The sequence below is a fragment of the Scleropages formosus genome, chromosome 2, assembly GCF_900964775.1.
Source record: "Scleropages formosus chromosome 2, fSclFor1.1, whole genome shotgun sequence".
NCBI lineage: Eukaryota > Metazoa > Chordata > Actinopteri > Osteoglossiformes > Osteoglossidae > Scleropages > Scleropages formosus.
Window position 1 is genome coordinate 39,230,693 of NC_041807.1, and position 12,374 is coordinate 39,243,066.

At 42.4% G+C, this 12,374-nt stretch overlaps 1 protein-coding gene across 3 annotated transcripts in view; it reads left to right on the forward strand.

Moving 5' to 3' along the window:
- LOC114909298 (NACHT, LRR and PYD domains-containing protein 12-like) overlaps positions 1 to 12,374 on the forward strand; it is a 454,333-nt gene extending 441,959 nt beyond the window's left edge. The window contains exons 2-13 of one of the 3 annotated variants that reach the window (XM_029247569.1): positions 852 to 972; positions 2,029 to 2,142; positions 2,630 to 2,743; positions 3,022 to 3,132; positions 3,408 to 3,445; positions 5,417 to 7,145; positions 8,602 to 8,772; positions 9,622 to 9,798; positions 10,145 to 10,318; positions 10,391 to 10,567; positions 10,804 to 10,850; positions 11,823 to 12,374. In XM_029247569.1, coding sequence (XP_029103402.1) covers positions 893 to 972; positions 2,029 to 2,142; positions 2,630 to 2,743; positions 3,022 to 3,132; positions 3,408 to 3,445; positions 5,417 to 7,145; positions 8,602 to 8,772; positions 9,622 to 9,798; positions 10,145 to 10,318; positions 10,391 to 10,567; positions 10,804 to 10,850; positions 11,823 to 12,355 — 3,465 coding nt within the window. In that variant the 5' untranslated portion in view covers positions 852 to 892 and the 3' untranslated portion in view covers positions 12,356 to 12,374. The remainder of the gene's footprint in view (positions 1 to 851; positions 973 to 2,028; positions 2,143 to 2,629; positions 2,744 to 3,021; positions 3,133 to 3,407; positions 3,446 to 5,416; positions 7,146 to 8,601; positions 8,773 to 9,621; positions 9,799 to 10,144; positions 10,319 to 10,390; positions 10,568 to 10,803; positions 10,851 to 11,822) is intronic. The other 2 variants (XM_029247571.1, XM_029247567.1) reach the window with 2 other exon arrangements.

Below are 12,374 nucleotides of genomic sequence, written 5' to 3' on the forward strand. Positions count from 1 at the left end.
TGTTTTCAGAATCAAGCAGTACTTCAATACTGGTTTATTAAAAATAGTTGTAAATGCTTTGAGAGTGAACATATGATGAAGGAAAACTCACAGAAGAAATACTCATATATATAGATAAATATATATATTCAGTAAATGTACAGTATTTAATAATGTAAAGATGGACTTACATAGCTGTGGTTAGTTGCACATAAATATGTTTATTAAAATTAGTCTATTTTCTTTGAACTTTAAACAAAAAACATACCTTCAATTAATTTTCAGAGTACTTTTCACACCACCAGAGTAACTCAGCTCTAAGCAAGGTTAGTGAAATTACTGAGAATGACTGAGAATATGAAACTCAAGCTTTATTCACCAAACATCTGCTTTCTTAGGCAAAACTGGACAGGTTCAAATACATGTTGTTTAAGTTTGCCTTTAGATGATGAGTAGATATGATTATATATTGTGCTGCTAACAAGGTTGCATTAATATGTTACATTTACGTATAAGATGCTTTTCTCCAAAGGATAGTATGAAGTGTTATTAGCCCACACACCTTATTCACCAAGGTGATTTACAGTACTAGATACAATACTTACAATGGGCCACTCTTCCATACATCAGTGGAACACACACACTCTGTCATACTATGGGTGAACCTGAACAGCATGTATGTGGACTGTGGGAGGAAACCAGAGCACCAGAGAAAACCCACACAGACATGGGGAGAACATGCAAACTTCACACAGACTGAGTGGGGTCCAAACCCACATCCTCTCACACCACTCAGGTGCTGTGAAACAGCCGCGTTACTTGCCCTGCCACCCATGTGTTTTGCTGGTTTCGCTTATCTGTTGTCTGTAAAGAGACTGGACTGACCTGACAAGTTCCCGTTCAAAACCTGGAGATGGAAGATCCTGTCTCTGAAATCGGTGCCTCTGCGGACTGTAAAAAGGGGGGTGCGGCTTCAGGAAAGACCCCCAAGAGGTGAGATGAGCGGTGAGAGCATTTTTTTTCGTGAACAAATGCAGAGTCAACCACATGAGGTTTGATCACACAACTGCTGAAGTACATTTAAACAAGCTTCAGACAGAAGCATGTCTAGCACAGCAATGACCAGACACAAGGCAGAGGCAGTTGCATTTAGACAGTTTCAGCTTCTGCTATATACAGTGTATATATATACACACACACACACACACATCGTTTGAACCGCTTGTCCCATACGGGGTTGTGGGGAGCTGGAGCCTAACCCAGCAACACAGGGCATAAGGCTGGAGTAGGAGGGGAGACACCCAGGACAGGACACCAGTCTGTCACAAGGCACCCCAAGCGGGACTCGATCCCCAGAACCACCAGAAAGCAGGACCCAGTCCAACCCACTGTGCCACCATGCCCCGCTATATGTATATATATATATATATATACGTATATATACATACACACACACTCATATTATACACTACTGTCTACTGTTTCGACTATGGAGTGGCGCAGTGGGTTGGCCTGGGTCCTGCTCCCCACTGGGTGTGGGGTTCAAGTCCCTCTTCGGGTGCCTTGCGACAGACTGGCGTCCTGTCCTGGGTGTGTCCCCTCCCTCTCCAGCCTTATGCCCTGAGTTGCCAGGTTAGGCTCCGGTTCCCCGCGACCCCATATGGACAAGCGGTTCAGAAAATGTGTGTGTGTGTGTTTTGACTACAGTATCATCATCAATTATGCATGGACATTCCATCACATGCGGCTCATGACTACTACTATATTTGCATGGTGGAAAAAGAGTGAATTATGATTACCTTAAATTACCCTGGAAACAAATGAATTACCTTAAATTACCCTGGAAACGAATTATATTTGCAGTCATAGAATAAGACCTTTCAATGCAGTCACTGTAAGATCATAATGACGACATGTACAGAACAGCAACAGTGTGAAATATAGGATATATATAGGCATATTTCTCATGTATGGTGTAAAGAGGTGAAGTTAGCCAATCTCTCACTATGTTCTTTGAATAATGATAAGTTTTCCCATGTCTGTCCATAGTGTCCAGCAGGAGAGATCAGTGTCACCCACACCTAGCTGTGTATCCATGAAGAGCAACAGATCAATTCAACCACCAACAAACTTCAAGGAGGGAGAATTGCCTACATGTCAAAGGTAAATGTTCTTTTAAACCAAATGTCTTCAGGATGGGGGGTGCGGTGGCACAGTGGGTTGGACCGGGTCTTGCTGTCTGGTGGGTCTGGGGTTCAAGTCCTGCTTGGGGTGCCTTGCAATGGACTGGTGTCCTGTCCTGGGTGTGTCCCCTCCCTCTCCAGCCTTATGCCCTGAGTTGCCAGGTTAGGCTCTGGCTCCCTGTGACCCTGTATGGGACAAGTGGTTCAGAAAATGTGTGTGTGTGTGTGTCTTCAGGACACAAAATGTGTGTGAAGAGACAAGTAGTAAAAGTGGTCACAAATATCTCATACCATGCAGTGTCCCTTTAAATCTTAAGTTACCCCCCCAATCCTGTTGAATGTTCTTAATGTAAGAATTTTTAGGTGTTTTATTCGATATAGCTGCTGTAAGAATGTTAAGTCAGCATTTTATCTGAAGTTGGGGGTCTAAGTGTAACTGAAACATCTTGTTACCTTTCTGACCCCAGTGTCCAGCAAGAGAGATCAATGTTACCTCCACCCAGTGGTTTTTCTCTGAAGAGTGATGGGTCCATGCAGGCAGTGAACAACTTCAGGGATGGAGAACTTCCTGCGGCTCAAACGTGAATGTTCTTTTAAACCCATTGTCTTAAACACACAAGATATATGTGAAGAGACAAGTAACATGAGCTGTAACTATTAACTCATATTAAATCACACCTTGCTGGTAATGTATCCTTTAATTCTAAGTAACTCCCAGGCCTCTTGAATGTATTTAACATCATGGTTTATTTCTGTTTTATATCTGTTATACTGTATGTACAGATGTGAACTCTGAATATTATCTCAAGCTGGGGGTTATAAGGGTAATCAAAGGATCTTCTCACCTTTCTGACCACAGTGAGGAGGAGACATCAGTCTCACCTGTATTCAGCTGTATATCCATGAAGAGTGATCGGTCAATGCATCCACCAAACTACTTCAAGGAGGGAGAATTATCTACCCATGAAAGGTAGATGTTAATTTTTAACCAAATCATCTTAGGAGGTGAGATGTGTGCCCAGAGACAAGTACCAAGAGCTGCCAGAACTGACTTACATGGAGACATACCTTCCAGTACATCAACTCCATTAACTTACTTAACCCCTAAGTCAGTTAAACGTGTTCCTTGTGGTATGTCTGCATGTTGTATTTATTGGATTTATTCCAAGATGTTAATTTCCATCATATTTTAAAAGTTAAGAACACAAGGGTAACTGGATGATCTTTTCTCCTTCATGTTTGCAGTGTCCATCAGGAGGGAGCAGTCTCACCTGTACCTACTGGTACGTCCACATAAAATGACAAGTCAATATGAGTGTAGTGAAGATGGGTCAGAAAGTTTATCACTTTCTCCCATTCTAGATTTATCATAGAAATATTAAATATCAGGAAAGGTTCATTCAAAACTTTGATATCTTGTCAGACATTACATTATATTTATTTTATTTATCAGACACTTTTCTCCAGAGCAACTTCCAATGAACTTTATGTAGTGTTACCAGCTCACACACCTTATTCACCAAGGTTACTTACACTGCTAGATACACTACTTACAATAGGTCACTCATCCATACATCTATATAAACATCATTTAAAACCTAAACAAACAGAAGGAAAATATGAAATATGTACTGGAAAAGGTTGTGTTACCCAGTGGTACGAGCATCCGTGTTACAAATGGCAAAAAAATCACCCATCTCCTTGATTTATTATATTGTTATATCTATTTCTTCTCTGTGGGTCTGGGGTTCGAGTCCCGCTTGGGGTGCCTTGCGGCGGACTGGCGTCCCGTCCTGGGTGTGTCCCCTCCCCCTCCGGCCTTACGCCCTGTGTTACCAGGTAGGCTCCGGTTCCCTGCGACCCCGTAAGGGACAAGCGGTTCTGAAAATGTGTGTGTGTGTGTGTGTGTGTGTGTGTGTGTGTGTGTGTGTTATATCTATTTCTTCTTTGTTCTATTTTCTGAAAAGTCTCTGTTGCAGAGCGGAACAGGCCGCATTTCCCATTCCTGCCGTTAGAGGGCAGCAAAACGCACTCAGAGTTGGGAGGGAAGCGGAGGCGCGGGTGACGGTTGTGCAGAACAATTTCATTCAGCGTCTATTTAAAAATATGTATATTATAAAATAATAATAATATATAATACACATACTTTTACATAGGCTTCTCAACGAATAAATAGAGGTACGTTAAGTTCGTACTCTTTTTAAACTGCAAACTGAAAGTGACTGTTGCCCACATGTTTATGTGAAGGATCTGTCGCCCCCACGTGGCCACTTTTGCTGTATCCTCAGCTGCAAATGAGACACGTCGTTGTCGGAATTGCTTCAAGTGAAAATAAAAAGATAATGAAGTCCTTTGATGGACTGCAGTTCCAGCCACGCTGCTCCCTGCATCACACCCTGTGTCTTTCAGGATAGATAAATATATGAATAAAATAACTCAAGGAATGCACTTGTGATGAGATTCAGGAGTCCTGAAAGACACGGGAAGTTCATTCCACCATTGATCAATTATCAGTTGTTTTACCAAGATGTTGTAAGCTCAAGAGTTAGATTTTATTTAAACATTTATAGTCATAGTTTGGAATGTGGTTCTTCTGCGTTTTCCCAGATTTGGTGCTACAACATGCTATGGACCAATAAAAGAGCTATTTCCATAGGGATTTGTCCAGCAAGTATTTCACTGAGGCAGGATGTTACAAAATCAATTTCAAGTCCAAAATTGCTGAGCTGCATTCTCTTCTGATACTCTTCAATGTCTACTTGTTCATTCTTAATATTTACAGTTATCCAACCTAAATGGTGTTAAGCACTGGCAGGACTAAGGTGGACACAGGGTAGGAGAAAGGCACAGTGCAGCAGAACTGCATCAAGGAAACGATTCTAACAAAACTAGGTCAAAAGGGGAACTCAGCTTTCAGAGGACCAAACCATTCTTATTTCATACATGTGTTACGTATGACCCAAATACACACACATACACACACACACACATTTTCTGAGCCGCTTATCCCATACGGGGTCACAGGGAACCGGAGCCTAACCAGGCAATTCAGGGCGTAAGGCTAGAGGGGGGAGGGGACACACCCAGGACGGGACGCCACTCCGTCGCAAGGCACCCCAAGTGGGACTCAAACCCCAGACCCACCGGAGAGCAGGACCCGGTCCAACCCACCGCACCACCGCGCCCCCATGACCCAAATATTTTGGTGAAATGTTTAAAATAGATTCTAAAAATTGTCTGATTTGTTTTGTCAGATGAACTCCTAAAGACATGTCAGTCAAAACTCAAATCCCATCTGAAGAAGAATTTTGACTGTGTATTTCAAGGACAAGCTAAGCAAGGAGACCCAACCCTTCTGAATGATATTTACACAGAGCTCTACATAAGTGAAGGTGGTACTGGTGGGATCAGTGATGAACATGAAGTGAGACACATTGAGAGAGCACTCAAGAAACCAGCTATACAAGAAACTACAATGAAATACAGTGATATTTTTACAGCCTTGCCTGGAAAAGCAACACATATAAGAACTGTGATGACACTGGGGATTGCAGGTATTGGGAAAACAGTGACTGTGCACAAATTTATTCTTGACTGGGCAGAAGGAAAAGAAAATCAAGACATCAATTTCATATTTCCTCTTCCTTTCCGAGACCTAAATTTGAAAAAGGATAAAGACTTCTGTCTGATCCAACTGCTTCATGACTTTCTCCCAGAAGTCAAAGAGTTTGGACTCACTCAACTTTTTCATTCCAAAGTCTTGTTTGTCTTTGATGGTCTGGATGAGTGTCGCCTTCCTCTAGATTTTAAGAACGATGAGATCTGCTCTGATGTAACAAAGACAACATCACTGGATGTGTTGTTGACCAACCTCATGAAAGGGAATCTGTTTCCTTCTGCTCTCATCTGGATAACTTCCCGACCAGCGGCCGCCAGTCTGATCCCTCCTGAGTGTGTTCATCGCGTAACAGAGATACGAGGGTTCAATGACCCTCAGAAGGATGAATACTTCACAAAGAGATTCAGTGATGAGAATCTGGCTAAGAGGATCATTGCACATGTGAAGTCATCAAGGAGCCTCTACATCATGTGTCACATTCCAGTCTTCTGCTGGATTTCAGCCACTGTTCTCGAGAGGCTCTTTGTCGAGGAGCACAGTGGAGAAATTCCCAAGACTCTCACTGAGATGTACACACACTTCCTGATATTTCAGACCAGTTTAAAGAATGCGAAGTATCTGAAAAAACAAGAAACGGAGCCTCTGAAATCTTTAGAGGCAGATAAGGATTTTGTTTTGAAACTGGGAAACTTGGCTTTCAACAACCTTAAAAACGGAAATCTAATATTTTATGAGGAAGATCTGAGAAAGTTTGGCATTAATGTCAATGAAGCTTCAGTGTATTCTGGAGTGTGTACAGAAGTGTTTAGAGAAGACTTTGGGTTCTATGAGGGGAAGGTTTACTGCTTTATACATCTGAGTGTTCAGGAGTATCTTGCTGCTTTACATCAGTTTATGGCAAATACTGAGCCTGACCTGCTGAAGAAAACAGTGGATCAAGCTTTAGAGAGCAAGAATGGACACTTGAACCTCTACCTCCGCTTCCTTCTTGGCCTTTCAAAGGAATGCAGTCAAAACCTTTTTAAAGGACTACTGACACAGAGGAAAATGTCTTGTAACATTACAGAAATAGTGGAATACATTAATTCAAGGATCTATGAAAACCTCTCTCCAGAGAAGACCATTTATCTCTTCCACTGCCTGAATGAACTGAATGACAGCTCTCTGGTGGACAAAGTACAAAATTACCTGAACAGGGAATGTCTTTCAGAAAAGGACATGAAACTCACGGAGTGGTCAGCTTTGGCCTATGTGTTGATGAAATCAGCAAAGGAAATGGATATATTAAACCTGAAAAACTGCACTTTATGTGATGAAGGTCTTCAGAGGATGCTGCTAGTGATCCAGGTCTCCAGAACTGCTCTGTAAGTCCTGTTATATGTCTTTTTCATGTCAGCCAGGGTAAGGCGGACCCAAGTGTGGTTGCACGGTTTTATTCTATACAGGATTTGCAGGCAGAATGTGTAATTGTAATCGTCGCGAAGGTTACCGATGAGCAGACGTCAATACAAGGAGAATCTGAAGTCGTAGTCCAAGAAACAAAGCCAATGGTCAGGAAACAAAGAAAACCAGTAGACGGGGGGACTGGGTTCAGGGAGGACAGAAACAGGGCAGGGTAGGAACAGGAACCAGAACAGGCACGGGAACAAGGACGAGGGTGAAACCAAAGATGCAGGCGAGATCACAGGAGATCCAGGTATGGTGAGCGGACGGCTCAACGAGGTTCCGCAATCTGGTCGGTCTGGCATCGTCCTTTTACCCTCCGTCTCCTTGATCATCCACAGGTGCGTTGGGTCGCGATGAGGTCGTGGGTGTGACGGTCTGTTTTAAGAGACCGCTGATATAACACTGCCCTCATAAAAAAGGGTCCTAAAAATGAAAAACCATTATAATGGCTTATTATTCAGTACAATGCCTTTTTTTTTTACCTTTTAGTTGGTCATTTTACTTTCAGAAAGGTTATTTTTTTCTGTACTTTCATCATACACTTGTATTAGACATTTCTGAACAGAGACAGGTGTGATGTCTCAAATTCCAAAGCTTTCTGACCCTTAGTGGTGTCAGTCTGGCTTTTTTCCAGGTATATCTGTTGTATTAGCCTGTAATTTACCATGGAAACAATGGCCATTATTATACCGGTAGGGTCTGAATTGTGGGGTTGGACTTTGTCTCTTTCAGTACAGGTACTGGATGAAGAGAGATCTTCCATCAGCAAGGTCACACATTGTTTCATAACAAAACTCCATGCTCTATATATACTTCTTCCTTCCTTTGTATTGTAGTGTCATCAGAATCACCACCACATTATTAACAACAACAATAATACTAACAGCAACACTGTTAATTAAGAGGTAGGATCTGAACATGGGTCGTTCAGTTTATATATGAATTTATTCTTTTACCAGACACTTTTCTCCAAAGTGACAGTTCAGAGTAAAAAGTGTATGTCACAACTGGCGAGAAGGTTTAGATGCAGACATGGTATTTTTGAAGGATGTGTGTAACTATTAACTTAGTTATCCGAATAGCAAAAATTAGCTTTAATAGTACAAATGCCCTTACACTATTTTAAGTAAAGTTGATAATGAAACCACAATCAAAGATCTATGCTGTCAATATTTGTTATTAGTGCAACAGAGCTTCACTAACTCCATACTGTTTGTGTACTCCATAGAAAGGCCGACACAGTGATCCGATTAACTTTATTTCTTTATATAATAAATATCCATAACTCCAAGGGCCTGAAATATCCTGGTTTGCTACATATGAGTAAAAGTGGGTAAAAGACATAGTAGTATCAAGATATGTTTTTCCTTCCAGGCTGAATAGTTGTTCTCTCACTGAGAGATGCTGTGAAGCGTTGGCTTCAATTCTGAATTCAGACTCGAACCTGAGAGTTTTAGACCTGAGTGACAATGACCTGCAGGACTCAGGAGTGGAACTTCTCTCAGTTGGACTGGAGAACCAACAGTGTAAACTGGACACACTGAGGTCAGTACTACCGGAAACCAACCCTGTAAACTGGACACACCGAGGTCACTATTACTTGGGGACAATCCTAGGGTTTCTGAAGCCAGCATTGAGGTTAGGGCAGATAAGAAGCATTGTGTTTTGGTAGCAGTTGCAAGCAGAGTCCTGGCTCCAGCAGGTGGTGTGTTCAGCATCATCAGGAAGAACTGGTTTTGGGCTTTGTTTCATCAAGGCAGTATGATAAGGCCCAGGGTATAGCAAAGTACTGTCTGATTCAGGTGGAGGTATGCTTCTCAACATAGGATGGACAGAAGGTTGGATGGTAGGGATAGAGCAGCAGGGACCATGGGCAAATTGGGAACAGGCACTAGAATGTACAGTTTCACGGAAAGAGCTTAGGAGAGAGGAACTGCAACATATCACTTTATTGAAGTAGTCTCTGACATGCTTTCAATTCCATCTAACCTGTTCATCTGAGGAAATACTTCTCCGTCATGCTCAGTGGGGATCACAATAAAAAAAAAAACAAATATCTCTAGTCTCCTGTTTTTATAAAATTTAATTAGAAAATAGAGGCATACAGGTTTCAGTCACATTGGGTCATTAGGAGGGTTTAGACCATGTCATTACAACATTTTCACAAAATTACTATTACCATCTAGCGATGTTGTAGTTGTTTTTACAGTGCCTTTATAAGTGTTTGCCATGGCTGTACATACAGGTGGAATTTACAATGGTTCGACTTACGATTCTTTCAACTTTACAATAGTGAGCTGGCGATTAACATTCAGTAGAAACCGTACTTCGAATTTAGATTGGTGACCAGCCGTATAACAAAGCTGAGTGTAATATTTTGTTCATCCTTTGCAGACTGTCCAACTGTAAACTCACAGAGGGAGGCTGTACTTCTCTGGCTTCAGCTCTGCGTTCGAACCCCTGTTCACATCTGAGAGAGCTGGATCTGAGCTACAATGACCCAGGGGACTCAGGAGTTACTCTGCTCTCTGATCTACTGCTAGATCCCACTTGTAAACTGGAGACAGTAAGGTGAGTAGAGAGGGAGCAAACACACTCAATCAGTTTTTTGTTCTGTATATGACTAGCCAAGAGAGTGTTGTGTCCTGTGTGGGGTTAAAGTGCAACTGGGGTAGGAAGTGGGGAAAAGAAACAAGTAGAGATACAAACTAACCATGCCACCAATACTCCAAGTGTATTATGTTTTAAAAATGTAACTCTTCTATTTCACCTCCCTTTGATCTGTTTAAAACTAAAATTGTACTTTAATTTATACAAAACATCTGTTTTCTTTTTACCTATTGTGATTAAGTTCCATTTTGTCAAAAAGTGACATGCTGAAATAAATGTTCTCCATGTCTGATTTTGTCTTCGTAAGGCTGAAGATGTGTGGACTGACAGAGAGATGCTGTGAAGCTCTGGCCTCAGTTCTTACATCAAACTCCTCACACCTGAGAGAGCTGGATTTGAATAACAATGACCTGCAGGATTCAGGAGTGGAACTGCTCTCTACTGGACTGGGGAACCAACAGTGTAAACTGGACACACTGAGGTCAGTACTACTGGGGAACAGACACTGTAAATAAGGTTTCTTCAGTGTGAATACAGTTTTTCCTCTTTACAGACTCTCTGGCTGTTCTATCAGAGAAGGAGGCTGTGCTGCTCTGGCTTCAGCTCTGCATTCGAACCCCTGTTCACACCTTAGAGAGCTGGATCTGAGCTACAATCACCCAGGAGACTCAGGAGTGAAGCTGCTCTCTCATCTACTGCAGGATCCCACCTGCAAACTAGAGGCACTCAAGTAAGTATTGTGTGTGCCTGTGTGTGTGTGCTCTCTCCATTACGACTAACCTTTAAACATGTTTGAACTTTTTCCACCAGATAAATGAGTTCATGTGTCAGCATGAGATGATCAGTAAAGTGCTCATAGTGTCAGGTGCTCTCCTTCTAACACAGGGCTCTGAGTTTACACACACACTTCATAGACATGCTGGGTGTGTCTCTCAGTCACTGTGTGTCCTTCTGCTTCTCCTACAGTGTGGACCATGGTGGAGAGTGCAGGATAAGACCAGGGCTTCTCAAATGTAAGTGTCTTTGTACTGAAGAGCTTCTACTATCTATTCCATTTACTATAAAATTGTTTCTTAGTTTTTTTTTGTACTTTTGTACAAAACATGTTTGTTATTTGGAAAATCAATGTCAGATTTTTCACAATGAATGTGTTATAGCTAATGTGAGTTTATTAACAGCTGATGGGCTTCCAGATTTTGCATTCAGAAAATACAGTGTGGTCTGCTCTGTGTATTGCAGTATTCACAGGTTTTATAAACATGCATGTGAAAGATATAGGACCTCTTGACTCTTGTTTAGGGGGTAAGGTGGTGCAACGGGTTTAGCCTTTGCCTGTGCTCTGGTGGGTCTGGCGTCTGAGTCCTGCTTGGGCTGCCTTGCGGCAGACTGGCATCCCATCCTGGGTGTGTCCCCTCCCCCCTCCAGCCTTATGCCCTGTGTTGCCAGGCTGGGCTCCAGCTTGCCATAACCCCTCTTGGGACAAGCAGTTTCAGTCAGGATGTGTGTAGTTGTTGGTTATCCCGAAGTTTGTTTTTCACTTTAGTGTTTCTGCTTTCTCTCAGGTTCGTAAATCATAGATGAGGGAAGTGGGAGATTAAAATGACAGAGTGGTGCATCATCAGTGCTTTTGTGAACAAAGTTCTTGGTTTTCGGCCCTATCTCACATCCTGATCCTCATCTATAGTTCAACACTTTGGATATTGGCTGATAGAACGAGATCAAGGATATAAGCGGCAAAATGAGGTTTCTTTACAGGACTGTTGAGCTCACTCTCAGTTCCCACTGGACCAGTCTCCCCTGCAGGAGACCAAGGACACATAGGAGAGATTATCCTAAGCAGGACAAGCAGAGGGAAACTGAACTTGAATCACTGCTTGAATTGACATAAGTTTATCATGGTTCACAGGGCTCTGTTTAGTTTACAATTCAATATGGAAATTTTTTTAAATAAATGTTTTAACTGTTTTTCATTGCTTCACCTGCAGACTCCTGCCACCTCACATTGGATCCCAACTCAGCAAACACACACCTGTATCTGTTTGAGGACAACAGGAAGGTGACATGGAGGAGTGAGAAACAGCAATATCCTGATCATCCAGACAGATTTGACTGTTTTCCTCAAGTTCTGTGTGCAGAGAGTCTGTCTGGTCGCTGTTACTGGGAGGTTCACTGGAGTGGATATGGAGCTGTAATAGGAGTGACTTATAAAGGAATCGGGAGGAAAGGAAACAGTGATGACTGTGGAATTGGAGACAATGACAAGTCCTGGATTCTGAGCTGCTGTGGTGGGAGTTACTCCGTCTGGCACAATAACAGGGAGACTGCAATACCTGTACCCATCTCCCACAGATTAGGAGTGTATGTGGACTGTGTGTCCGGCACTCTGTCCTTCTACAGCATCTCCTCCGGTAAACAGACCCTCCTGTACAGGTTCACCTCCACATTCACTGAGGCCCTCTGTCCTGCTTTTGGGGTTTATTCCATGGGCTCTTTGGTGTCGCTGTGTGAGATGGAGTAAACACACACACACACACACA